The sequence below is a fragment of the Xiphias gladius genome, chromosome 21 (genome assembly GCF_016859285.1).
Source record: "Xiphias gladius isolate SHS-SW01 ecotype Sanya breed wild chromosome 21, ASM1685928v1, whole genome shotgun sequence".
Classification (NCBI taxonomy): domain Eukaryota; kingdom Metazoa; phylum Chordata; class Actinopteri; order Istiophoriformes; family Xiphiidae; genus Xiphias; species Xiphias gladius.
The window spans coordinates 4,350,282-4,366,974 of NC_053420.1; the positions used below are offsets into that span (position 1 = coordinate 4,350,282).

A 16,693-nucleotide genomic window follows, 5' to 3' on the forward strand; every position below is an offset into this window, starting at 1 on the left:
CTGAACTTAACTACATCCCTTTTTCTTTCAGACACTGTGCGTACAACCACCAATGCTAAATACTGTGGCATCTCTCTTCCTCGGTACAGCTACGCTTGGATTAACCAGAGAAGAGGACACAACTCGATGGACAGTGAATTAAAAAGGGCTGTGGACATCATCTAATCGTTCAGAATCAAATACGCGGCCACTTTTTGGAGAAGTAACGGCAAAAATAAAGCATCGCCAATGCAGACAAAACAGAAATGTAGAGATGGATCCAACTGCAGAGCAGCCGCAGCCCACATACACATGCTCAGAGTTTTCGCACACTGCATAGTGCACACACACAACGCATGTTGCTACGTAACACGGTTACTGCTGACGCTCTCTCCTCTTAGAGAGTGTGACACCCCTCATACCTCCCGACGCTCCGCCACTCGTCTTCACCTTCATTCTGACATAATCACGTGTGCCTGTTATTTTTATACTGAAAAAAAAAGTACTTTTTTTTTCTTTTTCTGCAGTGTTACACCTTTATTTATCTCACCTAGTGGCATTAAACAGGGAGAAGATGGTGTGTTTTCCACAGGAGCGACTGGAAGTTGCTGGGGTCAGGATCGGGGAAAACACAACAGCAGCGGAACAGATGCGTGCAGCACATCACGTCAGACGTGGACCACACAGCGTGGTGTGGGGCCTAATATCACAGAAAAGTAAATATGGAGTACTCAGCTGCTTTGGTAGCTGTTTCTGGTCATTTGTCTTTATTTGTCACCCGAAGTTCTAGGCTCCCAAGCTCGGCAATCAACGTCTTTCATATCATTTATACATTTCACAGTACGTCTGGCAGGAGAAGAGCTACATTTGCTCAGACATGCTTCCTCTAACAAAGAGATCGTTATTTTTTCTTGTTCTTTTTTGAGGTGTTTGCACAGGGGGGGAAAAAAAAAAAAAGGCAGTGGTGTATTTTGACGCATTGCCGGCTCTGCGTCGTGTGGGTCTACACAGAAAAACAACAGCCGCGGCTGTTCTTAGACACAGTGCACGCTGCCGGTGTCTCTTTGGACCCGATGGTTAGAGGCAGTGTCCCTTAACACGTCCTCGCCTCAGTCCAATACTGAGCAGGTAGGTAAATTAGTAAATGAGTAGTGGGTGAATTAACTCACTGCGTGTAAACCTTTAGAAAAAAAACAAACGCAACATACAACATATTCCTCCGATATTTCTACAGATATGGGAAAGCTTGGATCAGCTTTTTACGGCGGATCACCGGATGAGTGGACCGCAGACCTTTTTTTTTTTTTCTTCCACACTCATCCACATCTACTGATTTCACCTTAAATCAGACTTTAAGAAATGTACCCACCAGTGTGAATCTTGCGACTTCACGGCTACTTTGGAAGCCAATCGAGGTCCAGCGTGCAACTCACTGTACACAAACTGTGACGGGGACGCTTCAAACCCTCCGTGACGTAGGAGTTGTCAGTGACGTGGGAGATTTACTCATTTTTCATACAGTATTCCTAGATCCTGGATTTTGGAGTATATGTCGTTTAACAAGTTCAACTCAGTAACTGAACTTTTTTGTGACACAAGTTATGAATCCAACATGGCTGTAGGGGATTTTTCTTTTTTAACACTTGGGATTTTTCTACAATCTACAAAAGGGTGAAGGTGTGAATTTTAATACATACGTATGGATATTTTTTTCTTTATCTTTTAGGTGAGGACGGTTGAAACATACGATCGATAATGATCGATAATTTCTTCTTGTCTCGTTTTTTAATGTATCTACTTTCTTCTTTGATAACCCAATTCTTATGGGACCACGTCCTTACTTTCAGCGAGCCCAAAGCTTATCAAGTGCCCTAAAGCAAGACACAGCCTCCGTGCCAGCTTGTGCTCCGCGGCCGAACCTGCTGCGCTCTGCAGGGATCAACAAAGTATACCACCTTATTATCCAGCCAGTGACTCACAGTTCACATAGAGCAGAAATAGTACTTTTCCTCTGATTAAGTCACACATAAATACTCGTATCATTACACACACGGTGCTCACACCTTTCTCATAGCTCTCTAGTGCCAGGCATGTCTATTTCTGAGCGGGCCTGCGCGCGCGCAGCGGGCGGCGGGAGCGTGCATGGGAGGCAGCTGCCGGCGTGGGGCCAGGAATCGGAGGCACAAGCACGCACACAAACACAGCCAGGCCTGCGCATGTGCCAGAAACCCGAGATGCTGACGGCTTTTTTTTTTTTTTTTTCGGTGGTTATTTTAGTCCACAGACACCTCTCACTGTGTGTAAGACACAGATAGAAATGTTTTAGCAGGACTGAGAAGTTTTCTTATTTCTCACCAACAGCGTTGTGCTCAACATTTGCTAAGTAATAACTACGCTTTGGTTCATCGAGTAAATCAAGAAAACGCCTGAGTGGGTTTTCTTCATTTTAAATAGCATTTTATGTATAAAGGTGATGCAACAAGGTTCAGCAAATCGTGGTGAGCGACAGCAAATACGACTGAAAAGCATCTTCATGGTGTGCTTTGGCTTTTCAGAACAGACATCGACATGTTTCTGGTCTGACTGAAGAGGTACCTGTACGAAAAAGGGCGACAGCGGCAGTAAAATAGAAAATAAAAAAATTCAAATACGATATGAGGTAGTGAATTGGTATCAAGTTTGGAAGTTCTCGCTTTGCTTTATTGAAATGTGTCATTTCATTCTGTTTCATAAGCACTTATGACTGGATACTGTTAATTAATCATTTAATCACATAATAAAACACTCTGCCAGTCAATCTACAGTAACGTCGCCGGTTTTAATACACTTGGCCCTGTGCTGATTATAACGACACTAATGAGCTTCACCAAGAATAAACTTACACCGCACTTTACATATTATGTAACGAGCCATGTGAGAGTTAATCACCGGGGAATATGTACTGAAAAATAAACAGGTTCATTAGTTCGTGGCAAAGTTGTTTCTTTGTTCATTACAAACATGCACAGGCTCATTTCAGATGCAGACACGGAGGCAGTCAGTTTATGAGACACTATAGGTTTTAGATGCTTTGAAAAAAATGTTTTTTTTCCCAAACACATTCATGTATACAAAGAAAGAAAAAAATATTTATGCATTTAGTAGACACAATATACTTAATTCCGTTCCTCAGTTGTGATTTTGCATTTAATTATTTATTGTAAATTAATCAACACGGCACTTAATTTGCGAATATTTCTATGACATCTATACACTGTCATAGTAATTGTTTATGTACTTATAATGTATAGAGTACCTCTTTGTTTTTTAGGATTCTTAGAGTATATACTGTGGTGGAAAAAATGAAAATTAAAAAACCATAAAGTATCACGTTGAAAGTGAAAATCTCACCTGTCACCCGGGTGAATTTATTTTCTGGTCATTATTAAACAATATGATCAGATTTAATGTGTTCAGTCTCCTGAACACGTGCAACTATACTAAACTTTATCGACCTTCAAAAGGGGCCTGAAAACAGAGCTTTATAGCAAGATCTGAAATGCAACCACCCAGCGATTCTACGAAATGACAAAACCCAAAGTAAATCGATATCAGAGCCAAACAATCAGGTCACAAAACAAAAATAACTGTGGCGGTCACAAAAACATCAGCTGCGTGCAGAAACCAGTGAGAGAGAGCCATTGGAAGCCAGTAGTTTAATTAAACTGAGTAAACATAAATCGATCATAATCCAGATATTCACACTCACATATTCACAAATCTACACAGAGACTGAAATACATATAGATACACATGCACAGACATGCAGACAAACACTTCAGATGCTTTTCATGTGACCCACAATTTAGGAATTGACACTCACACAGCCACGCGCATCCTAGTGATCAAAGCACAACTTGCCGTGCAATAAAGTTGTGTATTTAAATGAAAACATCTCTATATATACACAACACACTGGTCCCCCATGTGTAGAAACCTGACTCAGAGCAAAGGCCTGTTTGTGTTTCAGCATTATTCGTGTGCAAGGACAGAAACCTCCAAGTCGCTAAAAACACTGGGCACCTGTTCCCTGGATCCCACTGGGAGAAATTCCACTCCCCAGTTACTGTGTGTGTGTGTGTGTGTGTGTGTGTGTGTGTGTGTGCGTACATGAAACCGTGTGGCAGTAAAAAGAATGTTGACACTGGATTTTCCGGTCTCACGTGGACCCCGTGCAAAATTACTTCCTGTACAACCCTCCCCTATTTAAAGGCCGGTGTGGAGCCAGAGGGGCTTCAGCAGGGGATTAAAGCCAAAGTCCTCGCACCCTTCACACCAGCGGCTCACCCACTGACCGACTGATGATCTGGAGGATTTTGTGAAGATCCATCCCCAGCTACACGGCTGAGGCGTCTGGATTTCTGTTCAAGATCAATTGGGACGTTTAACTTTGAGAGTAAGGAGTTTTTAAGATTCGAGTCGGGATCCGGAACCAAAAGAATCCGAATAGTTGTTCAATTTCTTCACTCAACTTGAATTCTACCTTTTTTTGGTGGAATCGAAGAGTTTTTAAGACTTTGATTACATTCAGAGCCTTTTGCATTGAGCTGACTTCTCATTTTTGGAAACAGTTTGACTTTGTTAGACCAACAGGCGAATGCTGGCTCTAGGAAGAATGTCAAGACACTCTGCAAGGTCTTATTAAAGTTTATCTGTAACACACTGGAAAAAAAAACATAAAGAAGTAAAATACAAATTTCTAGAAAAAAAAGTCTGGTATCCTTACATGATGAGTAGCGGTGGGACCACCACAGTTTCACCACAGGAGCCTCAGGCTTTCAAACGGGCAGTTAGGAAAATAAAATGTGCTGCTATGGTGGCCAGCTTGGCCAAGAGCTGGCAGGGCTGGGCCAATGAACACACAAACAAGCAGGATGCTGTCCCAAGTGGCTGGATGCCTTCATCTGTCGAGGAAAAAGACAAAAAAGAGAGCAATCACATTGTCAAACTTACCGTCACCCCGCGTGTTATCGCAGCGGATGCCTCCGACACCAGCGGGAGTAAGATCAGGACCTGTTCTGTCACCAAGACAGTCGGGCCAAAGCTCGGCGAGTGCAGCAGCAGCGATTTGATCAATGCCATCCGAGACAAGATGGAGTCGGGTCCCGAGGAGAACAAGCTGTTCTTGGGCAACGAGTCGCCGACACGGCGGCGCCAGATGAGGGCGCTACAGAGTGCAGGAGGAGGAGGGGTCATCCAAGACAGGAAGCTGATGCTCCAAGAGAAGAAGCTGGGGTCGAGGAGTAGCAGCGTGGACACAGAGGACAGCGGGCTGGGAGAGGAGGCAGGGCTCAGCGACAACAGTGAATTCAAAACTGAACAGGGTGACATCCAGTCCAAGAAACAAACTAAAAGACCCAAGGTAGAGTGGTTAATTGCAATGATTATAAATGGATGGACAAAAGTTTAAACATGATGATATGCCAATATAGTTTATAATAATTTGGCATGAATTAAATTGAAGTTAAATTTAAAGCTATGCCAATCTAGAGACTTTTTGGACGAACCTTAGCTACCTTCCGCCGAACAGAGTCGCCAGTATTGCCCCGCGAGTGCGAGGTCGGGGGTTCCCTCCGCAAGGCACACCTCTCTCTGTGTTTCATTCAAATGACCACACAGCCGCTGACACGGGCGTGAATGAACTTCTAACTTTCTCTCTGAGGGATCACTTCATAAGCAAATATAGCACAGCGCAGCCAATTATGTGCATGGGGATTCTGTCAGACGAAGTGGTGGTTATAAAATCAGGATTTTATACTTGTTCCGTTTGTCTGACAACAGAAGCAGAAAAACATGTAAATGAGAACAGCTTTATTGGGAATTCAGCTGTATTAAATTACTGTGTATGTGAGCAGAGAGAGCAGGAGAGAAGCAAACAGATAAAGGGATGAAACCAGCTCACACTGGGCAGAAGGATTATACAATACAACGCGATGATGTCATGAATATGCCAATTAGAGCATTAAGTCATCTAGCAGCATTTAGCGGCTTTCGAGCAGGCTTCAGTTCTTGTAGCTTTAAATGAGCCTCCATTGGGAATCTCCTTTCCAAGTACCAAAATAACTAAAATAATACAGAGGGGGAAAGCTGCTCGGGCGCACTTTTGTAATTTGTCCTGACAAAGTGGTACAGAAAGACAAGTGAAAGTGAAGGGATGACAGAAAAGGGCAAACACTTTTATTTCTCTTGCTGACATCCAAACCTCGTATTTCGTGACAGAGGTCATTTGCAATTGGTCCTTTGCACATTTGAGCGTTATTAGTGACAGTGACCTTTAATTAGGTTATTTTCAAGAATGAGACATTGGGTTTTGACAAGACAATTATGAGTCTCTCCTGTCTACTTTCTTTATAACAGCTACAAATGTTTCCAATAAATATTAAAATAGAGCATAAATATTCTCACACAAGTCACACGGAGTGAATAAACAAGTTTAAGACGAGGTCCCTTTGATGTAACCTGAAGAAATACAACGTCCTCACGGACACCAAACAACATAACACTTGCATAACTCCAATACTAAAACCTCTCCTATAAAAGGCAAAGGAGCCGGCCGGTGGCCCCCCAATGTGTCAAGGGGGTCGCCATAGAGCAAACTCATAAAAACACAAGCTGGACTGCAGCGCAGTGGAATATATGAAAATAAATATAGTCATGCACTGCAATGTGTCCTCCAACCTGACCTTCAGGTGGAACGGCCCCCGAGGGGAAAACGGGGTGAAGGGAAAGAGGGCAGAGGGGAACATGAGCGAGAGAGGTAATGTGAGAGACAGAGACAGTCAGACACTGACACGAATCATTATAGAAAAATAAGACACCTTCAAGAGATATGTGAAACCGCGAAAGACGTTTTGTTTCATTAATTTCATATTGTGATGAGTTGGCCATTACGCTCATGAAATGTAATAGGAATTAAACTGACTTGATGAATGTATTGTCCTGAGGCACTGCTGAGATATTTAAATAATAATAACACGCTTATGGTTAATGAGAAAAAGATGAAGAAATGTTATAATGTTGGCCTGTGGCTTTACCGTTGAATTCATGAATGTGCTGACAAACATTGCGTTTTATACGTCTAAGGCATAAGAGGATGTGCTCATTAGTAAACCGAAAGGTTGGTTTAATGCAAAACAGATTTCTTGACAATCTGCCCATCAGCCTTTAAGATATGTTGGTTGTAAGCAGCTCTCGTTTGGGCTCACCTCACATTGGGAAAAATATCTGTCTCTGCAGCTGCTAGATGCTCTGCTTTGTAAACCACCTACTCATTTACTCTTTCTGTCCACGGTGGGTCCTGTGCAGTGGGTTTGCTAGAACTTTTATGCTAAAAATGGCTGCCTACTGCTGGGAATGAAATCGAGGACCGTGGTAATAATCAACCAAAGCATTAAAGCGCGCCATAAAACCAAACAAGCAAAAGAGTCACACGCTGATGTTTAGGAGGTATAATGTTTACCATGTTTACGCCCAACCTCGCACTCGCGGGGCAGTACTGGCGACTCTCTTCGACGATAGTAGCTAAGGTTTGTCCAAAAAGTTCCTAGGTTGGCATAGCTTTAGAGGTATCATGGACACCTCTACCAAATTGCATGGCACTCTGTCCTATAGTTGAGATATTTCACCTAGAAAAAAAAAAAAAAAATCAACCTCAGTCTGGTCCAAAGTGGTGGATGACTGACATTGCCGACCCTAGAGCCCTGCCACTAGCATGGCTAATAAAAAAATGAGCTGAAACACACTAAAAAATCTCTGCGAGTAACTGCAGAGTTGGAAGATAATTCTCCATTTCCTCTCACACTGAGTCATTTTAAATGGACTGCACTTATATGCCACCTTTTCACCTTACAAATCATAGTTTTGCCTCTCTTCCACATATTCACAGACACACACACCGAGGGCATTGAAAGGCGCTGGCCTGCACATAGGCTTAGGTGTCTTGCCCAACGACACTTCAACATGTGGACAGGAGGAGCTGGGAATTGAACCGCCAACCCAGAGATTAGCAGGCAATCCACTCTACCACTTTAGCCACTACTGCCACTACTACACTATTTCCATAATGTGTGTGCAGTTTTATGTAGTCTGTATTCTGTTAAGTAGTTTAATCTATTACAGTGGGTTGTATTTTATGAGCTAATAATATGATTTGGCTGAAAATATCATGTATCTGTCAGATACATATAGTGGAGTACAATACTACAGAGTACAATATTTCCCTCTGACAAGTAGAGGAGAAAAAGTAGACATTAGTACATAACGGAAACACTCAAGCACAGTAAAAGTACCTCAAAACTGTGCTTGAGTACTTGAATAAATGCTGCTTTCCACCACTGGTCATGTACAGAGCAGAAACCCCACAGAGACAAATGCTAAGAACCAAAGATGGAGTCAAAAAGGAAAAAAACAAAAAAGGGAATCAGGAGCATTATCACTTTAAGGGTTCACAGAGTTTCAGGGAAGGTCCTGACTTTTCATAGACCAAATACCAAATAGATCTGATGACACTGATCTGAGGGCCTGGCAAGATGAGGAAAATACCGACAGAGGAGGCAGGAGAGAGGGAGAAGAGGACGTGGGGGGAGAGGGGAAGGAGAGAAGGGGGGGCGCAGAGAAAAAGAAGAGGTTAAACAGGAAAGGCAAAAATAAAAAGGAAGATTTTGATGGATGAGAGCATGAAGAGAGATGAGAGGAGCAGAATATGAGAGGGAAGTCAAAAACAAAAAGAGAGAGGAAAGAGAAAGGGGGGGAGAGATGAGAAGATGCACAGGGAGGAGTTTTTTGGCATTTTGAAGTTTGAATTCTCACCAAAATGCCACACTGTAAGCTGTAGCTCAGTCTAAGAGTTTGCAGATGCAGATTTTGTACGATATTTGAGGTCATAAATAGCCGCAAAAATGCACCAAATAGGGCATGTGAGCCTTAAGGTTTTCTGAAGAGCGACCAGACCCTTTTCCTTGGTTTTTAAAACCTATTTTTGGATTCTTAAGGTTGTAAATTATAATGTCTGCACATGCAGGCTTATATGAGCATACATATTTCCATTAATATATATGTCTGAGTGAAAGGCAAAGGGCCATGCTAGGAATCCATTACACTAACTAGAAGCAAGTTTATTTCAAGGTGGAGGGTCATTAATCAACATTTATATACTGCACTGTCACCGCAGAGGTTTTTAGCAGATCTGAAAAAAGTTACTGCAACCTAGTTTTAACTGACAAGGAGCAGCAACCGCTTTGAAACAGGATACAGTAGGGCTCATGGGAAAAGTGGTCTAAATGTTTTGAAAAGTGGATAAAAGCTTACTCACAGACATTACTGTTTTATTAAAGTTGGTCGTCCCAGCAGTTTTGTTTTGAACTTCAGGAAATGTGGCAACAAGTGATACATTATAAAAAGAAGAGCTAAATTTGTGCAGGGGAGGCCAAGACATCCTGGCTTTTAATCCCTGGTATGGGGTTAACATCCAAAATAACTGGAATCCAACAATTGCCATAAAGTAACTCAATAGCAAATTTCATTAGACTCTTCCTGTCTTGTACTTTCCCGCTTTATCTCAAATGCCACTTTGTCAGTTTGTAATACAGATTTTCAGTTAAAGATTTGTAATCTCCATATCCAAGCCTGGATAACCCTGACGACATTACTGTGACCTTAACCTGGGTTATTTTCTCAGAGTTGACAAAGCTGCTACACGGCCACAGAAGACATTATTCAACTGTTTTCACGAGTTGGTAGTTCTCACCATGACTAGTCAACAGATTTTGACGTGTGAAATCAGATGGACCTTTAAACTCTGATGTTAACCCGCTTACCATCATTTACCTCCAGATTAAGATTGCCACTATGGGAAACATCAAAAGCCGCTGGCAGCAGTGGTCCGAGGAGCACATGGAGGGCCAGAAGCTCAACCCCTTCAGCGAGGAGTTTGACTACGAGTACGCCATGGCTCAGCGCCTCCGCAAGGGGGACTCCGGCTACGGTCGACCCAAAGACGGCTCCAAGACGGCCGAGAGGGGCGACCGGGCCCAGAAACACATCCACAGGGAGATGGAAGAAATGGTGTGGATTATCAGAGATATGGGCATCAAGGATAAAGAGGGAAGGACCATCATTACCTTCGGCCGGCTCTTCGACCGCTACGTGAAGATCTCGGATAAGGTGGTGGGCATCCTGCTGCGTTGCCGCAAACACAAGATGCTGGACTTTGAGGGGGAGATGCTGTGGAAAGGACAGGACGATGATATTATCATCATGCTGAGGGACTGAGGACAGACGTGATGTCTCACGAACGTCCACACACATTCGCATCTCACACATCAGCCCGGCCAGAGGAACAACGCCTGCCACGCTAACCACAATGCTACATCATGTATGCAAGACAAATGGAGGAATATTTTGGAAGAGACAGAGTAATAACACAGTATGATTATAATGTTCAACGATAATCCAAACATTACACACAGCTTCAAGGATAAACACACTAAAAGGACTCATTCAACCAAATCCTTGACTCATTAGTTCTTCTCATACACCTTACAGGTCATCCCGTGAAGGGAGGCTATCTTTAGCATGCTAGCCATGATTGCCTTGCTAACTATTCTACATGCTAGAGAGTCTTGAGAATCCACCACTATGCCAGTCCAGTCACATAGAAAGCTTTGCTCAGACTGCAGCTGAAGAAAATTTACAGCTCATAATTCACCGCAACACTTAACAAAGTCTCTGTTTAGTCCTCTTTACCTTTACCTTTTTGAAAAAAGTAAACAAGCTAGCACAAACGCATGAACTTGGCCTTGTCACAGACTATTATGGCTTTGGGTTTTTTAGATATACTTTTTAGACAACAGGACAAGAACAGGAAAAACTGTTAAAACAAGAATTAAACAGCAAAGCGACCAAAGTTTTTTGTTTTTTTTTTCCATTTGGACTGACTTTAGTGTCTGTTGCTAGCAGATCTTAAATTACATAACTGAATAAAGCCTGGAAGCCGGGTTGTCAAGTCTGTGTGACAAAACCAGCGTGATGATGATGATGATGATAATCAGATACAGTATACTATCATACATAAAATGTACCTCTGTGGTGTAGACCAGTGGTTCTCAACCTTTGTGTAGTCTTGTCTTGGGATGCCAAATGAGAAGATTTAGTTGTTAGTTGTAGTCTATACTGACAGATTAACAGTGAAGACCCTGAAGCCTATGAACGGAATACGTTCTGGTCAATGAAATAACAGTGAAATCAAAATATTTCCCATTTTTCTAGGGACCCCTTGGAATCAAGAGACAGGTACCGGGCGGCAGAGAGTACGTGGATGCAGCGTCAGCATTTGTACATGCTGGTCTCGAGTCAGTTTGGTGGGCTTTGGGTATAGATGAATTACTTCCTTCAAAATACAGATCTTTATCTATTGATATTATTCATGTAGTATGCATGCAAAGCAGGCCTCCCCGACCAGCGGGAAAAAACAACTGAATGAAACAGAAAGGGCAAATGCACCAGGGTTTGTTTGAACTGCACCAAACAGGCTAGCTGTGAAAGCACATTAAAATTCAACCCGCGGCAACTCTTGAAAAGTAGCCCAATGGATCTGGCAACGCTGCCTGGCAGCAGTTGGAGCTAATATTTACATTAAGACAGGAACAAAAGAGGAAAAAAAACATTGGATTTTTTAAAATATTTTTGTTATTGTATGTGTGTTTTTGTATGGGATTTAATTTTACAACCTTTACCAAATCAACTTTTGCTCAAACCTTTATAGAGACTAGTGGATGTACAGTATGCGGATGTGGTTGTTTAATTTAAAAGCAGTTTGAGCAAGTAGGCTGCTCTCTATGGACTGACACACAGAGCTGCCTGTCGTCTGTCGGAGTCATTGACTCTTTCCGGACCACAATAATTAGCTGTGAACTGCTCCCTAGCCAACTGACTGGCTGATTTGCCTCTTTTCTGTCCTTGATTTTCAAAGCAGAAAAGCTGTAGAGTTATGTGATAAGCGCTCACATGTACAGTAGCATTTTGTCTGTACAGGAACCCCAGCATTAGCAAGAAGCTTAAGCACAGTAATGGAAATCTTATCTGTTTATTTATGAAAAACTCTCGTCCACTGAGTGCATGTGTAACGTGTGTTAGTTTTCAAGTAAATAATTCTATCGTGAAAGGTGTTTTACCTCGTTTTAACATTTGGGAGAAATCGAAGTGGTGTGAAAGAGACTTAGAAGTGCTTGATAAATAAATTCTGAATATTTTTTTTCTTTCAAAGTGAAAGCATGTGAGTCTTCTTACAGAAGGAGAATTTTGTTACAAGAACTGTGCAGTGCTGAGACGGTGAAATTAGAGTTGTAGCATTTTTGCTGTGCTTAGTGTTGACATAGGATATAAGGAAGTCAATAAAGACTTAAATTTGAATACTGATCTTCTGTTTTTCTTTTTTTAAAGCAGATTTGGTGGGATATTGAGCTACTGAGCAGATCATTTGTTTCAAGTACGCCTTCTACTTTATACAGTTAGCAAACGGTAGAAGCTGCTCAGTCATTTTCCGATGGCCCTCGGGCGGCTGTTTTAGGCACCGGCCTAAAACAACTGAATGAAACAGAAAAGGGCAAATGCTCCAGAGTTTGTTTTAGGTGCACCAAACAGATGGTAATTATAAATTAGAGGAGCCTTGCCTCATGTTTGCATAGTGAAACGTGTGACCGGTATCTGCAGTGGAATGTCTGTGCGCTTTTGCAGCCACGGAACGGTATCCTAACATGTGCTGCGTGTGTCTCAAGATGTTTTCGGAGCTTCGCTCAGCGGGTTCGAGCGAAATGAGACATGCTTGATGACATCAAACGTTACGCCGGATGCAGCGCGACTGTTCGATGCCGGACACATACAACCATCTATTCTTACAAGAGAAACAGAAACATTCGACTGACAATACACAACTATGTACACAAGGGCAATGAAAAATGTAAGAAAGGTTATTTATAGTTGTAGGTTTAACTTTATATTCCATCTGGGCGGCTTAAGGCTTTAGTTTACTCCCCAGTGTTCTCATTTACCGATGTCACTGCTGCAATGAATTGTGGCCTATTCACTCTGAAAAGTCTACAATGATGCACACTTGCTAAAAATCCTTGGGGAGGTCTCCAGAAGTTCACGCCAGAGCCCTTAAGCGCTTCCCGATGCTGCAGTGAGACGGTCTTGAGCCCTTGTGGACTCTGAGGCCGTCAGTCCGGACGCTGTTGGCAGATCGCTGAGCTTTTTCACTTTTCCTCCTCATTACACCTCCCTCTGCCGCCCGGGTGTCCCTTGGAGGGGACAAGGGAAAGTAAAGGAGTGGGGCAGAGGAGCGATGAGGGAAAGGAGAGGCCATCTGGGAGACAGCCCAGGTGTCTGCTATTGATTGAAGCGGCTGAATCACGAACGCAATACACAGATGTTTTACATTTAACATTTATCACCAAAAGGCTTTGCATGTATGGCCTCATGAAACTTTTCTTAATCCTCATATTTGGAAGACACCGCCATTCTACAGCTGAGCAGTGGCGCTAAAGTCGAGGATTTGGCCGAAACTAACTGCTTTCCAATGACATGTTGTCCAACCGCGTCGGAAGACAAATGCTTTTGCCAATGGCCACACGTGACAGCGGCGCGAAACCCTAAAATAATTAAAATGGGGTTAACAGCAAACACTTTAGGGCAGTTTCTCCTTGAAGGCATTCGTGGCGTGGCACTAGTTTGCACATATGAAAAATGATGGAAGAAGTCGCTTGAAGAACTGAAAAAGAAACAGAAAAGGGCAAATGCTCCAGAGTTTGTTTTAGGTGCACCAAACAGATGGTAATTATAAATTAGAGGAGCCTTGCCTCATGTTTGCATAGTGAAACGTGTGACCGGTATCTGCGGTGGAATGTCTGTGCGCTTTTGCAGCCACGGAACGGTATCCTAACATGTGCTGCGTGTGTCTCAAGATGTTTTTGAGCTTACGTCAGCGAGGTTTGAGCGAAATGAGACATGCTTGATGACATCAAACGTTACGCCGGATGCAGCGCGACTGTTCGATGCCGGACACATACAACCATCTATTCTTACAAGAGAAACAGAAACATTCGACTGACAATACACAACTATGTACACAAGGGCAATGAAAAATGTAAGAAAGGTTATTTATAGTTGTAGGTTTAACTTTATATTCCATCTGGGCGGCTTAAGGCTTTAGTTTACTCCCCAGTGTTCTCATTTACCGATGTCACTGCTGCAATGAATTATGGCCTATTCACTCTGAAAAGTCTACAATGATGCACACTTGCTAAAAATCCTTGGGGAGGTCTCCAGAAGTTCACGCCAGAGCCCTTAAGCGCTTCCCGATGCTGCAGTGAGACGGTCTTGAGCCCTTGTGGACTCTGAGGCCGTCAGTCCGGACGCTGTTGGCAGATCGCTGAGCTTTTTCACTTTTCCTCCTCATTACACCTCCCTCTGCCGCCCGGGTGTCCCTTGGAGGGGACAAGGGAAAGTAAAGGAGTGGGGCAGAGGAGCGATGAGGGAGAGGAGAGGCCATCTGGGAGACAGCCCAGGTGTCGGCTATTGATTGAAGCGGCTGAATCACGAACGCAATACACAGATGTTTTACATTTAACATTTATCACCAAAAGGCTTTGCATGTATGGCCTCATGAAACTTTTCTTAATCCTCATATTTGGAAGACACCGCCATTCTACAGCTGAGCAGTGGCGCTAAAGTCGAGGATTTGGCCGAAACTAACTGCTTTCCAATGACATGTTGTCCAACCGCGTCGGAAGACAAATGCTTTTGCCAATGGCCACACGTGACAGCGGCGCGAAACCCTAAAATAATTAAAATGGGGTTAACAGCAAACACTTTAGGGCAGTTTCTCCTTGAAGGCATTCGTGACGTGGCACTAGTTTGCACATATGAAAAATGATGGAAGAAGTCGCTTGAAGAACTGAAAAAAGAAACAGAAAAGAGACAGAAAAGGAGGTGGAAGAAAAGAAGGACAATTTGAAGAATGCATTTGAAGAAAAGCGGAGGGAGGTGGTAGGGAGGAGGTGGAAAAATGCCAGGTAAGGGAGAGTTAGTAAAAGAGGAGGCAGAACAGAAAAGCACTGAAGAAAAGAGAAGGTAAGAGTTGTTAAGTAGGGCGATGGGGAAAAAGGAGGAGGTCATGTAAAGGAGAAAGGGCGGGTGGAGGGAAAGGAAAGGATGGAAAGGAAAGGAGGACATGGAAGAATGATAGTAGAGGACACGTCTGGGTTTTTAAAAATTCACTCTTTGATTGAGTCGAAGTCCAGCCCCATATTTTTTTATTTCCTCATTTCTTATTATGCACAAATGAAACTAAAGTACCTGTAAATGTCACATTGGAAAACAGTAACGCAGTAGGACACACCACAGTGTGGCAGAGGAGCGTCTGCACCGGAGCACAACTCCTTCCTATATAGTGTCAGTGTGTTGCTGAGGTGAAACATGCTGTTGTTTGGGATTGTAATTTCCCCCGTGGAGAAAATGATTTATGTCTCAATTTACATTTGCACCCTCCCAGGGCCTCCTGCTGGTTCATCCAATTTTAGTGTGTGAATTTCTCTTTCTGTCTTTGTGTATGCAAGTCACGCTAGCACTTGTACGTGTGTGTGAGTGTGTGTGATGTGGTGGCTTCTCCGTCTGTCAGTCTGCGCATGTGCATGCAAGTCATGCCTTTGCCCGCGTGTGTGTGTGTGTGTGTGTGTGTGTGCGTGCGTGTGTTTGTGTCCGCCTAGTGGGACCTGGCGTCCTGTCACACAATTGCTTTGTGTGCATATGTGTGTGTGTGTGTGTCCTCCCAGTCGTTACACACCCGCCAACACTGGACCAGTGAGCCAAGGGGGGACATTTCAGAGGAACGCTGTTGGTCATGCCATAAATCACGTTATAATTATATCTCAAATTTATTTTGGCTTTACCCAAGAAAGGACCTGCAGGTATCTGTGTGTTAAAGTTCATACACACCACTGCCTCTGCAGGCAGGAGCAGGGATTTTGACGGCTCAGTCACCTGCGTCATTTTTTTCACGCACAGTGTGAACTTTGAGTCGAACGCTGCAAAAAAATGAGGCAGAGGGGTCTCGGACCAAATAGCGAACGCTTGGGAGTTCTGAGGATGTGAGTCCGGCCCCCTATGAGGCTCAGTGAATTTCTGAAGTCCAGCACCCAAAGTGAAGAATGAAAAGTGCTCGGAGGGAAACTAGTGCAGGCAGTAGCGTGGTATGTTCGTTTGCAACTGAAAGACACCGGTGGTGCGGCGCCTGGTTCAAATCCGGCCTGTTCTCCGTACCGGGAAGCGTCGAAAACCAATCCTGCGGCGGCCTTCGCCCCATCTCCCACCTCCCCATCCCCCACCCCAGTCCGGTGGTTATATTATGAAAGAAGCCCGTACATTTAAAAAAACATTTTGGGGTTTTTTTCAAAATGACTAGAAATACTTGTACACACTTGGTTGGCATAGCCTGGGAGTCCACTGTTGGTAAGATAGGAGTGTGTGAGTGTGTGTGTGTGTGTGTGTGTGTGTGTGTGTGTATACGTGAGAGAGCGAGAGAGAGAGAGCGAGAGAGACATTAATACAAGCTGATCAGTTTGGTCGCCCAGGAGTCTGGACGTCTGCCAGAGAGAGAAGAGAGACGGAGGGAGAAACAGTG

The 16,693-nt window shown here is 43.5% G+C and overlaps 1 protein-coding gene across 1 annotated transcript; it reads left to right on the top strand.

Moving 5' to 3' along the window:
* The first annotated feature begins 4,747 nt into the window (after positions 1-4,747).
* abraa (actin binding Rho activating protein a) lies at positions 4,748-11,147 on the top strand. The gene is made up of 2 exons (XM_040116131.1): positions 4,748-5,380; positions 9,850-11,147. The coding sequence occupies exons 1-2, from the start codon at positions 4,748-4,750 to the stop codon at positions 10,285-10,287; spliced, it is 1,071 nt and encodes a 356-aa protein (XP_039972065.1). The 3' UTR covers positions 10,288-11,147.
* Positions 11,148-16,693: the final 5,546 nt, after the last annotated feature.

Excerpts from the sequence above, each read along its gene's own strand:
- abraa (XM_040116131.1), top strand. The coding sequence starts at position 4,748 with ATGAGTAGCGGTGGGACCACCACAGTTTCACCACAGGAGCCTCAGGCT. Across the intron at positions 5,381-9,849 it reads AACAAACTAAAAGACCCAAG|ATTAAGATTGCCACTATGGG; the intron begins GTAGAGTGGTTA and ends ATTTACCTCCAG.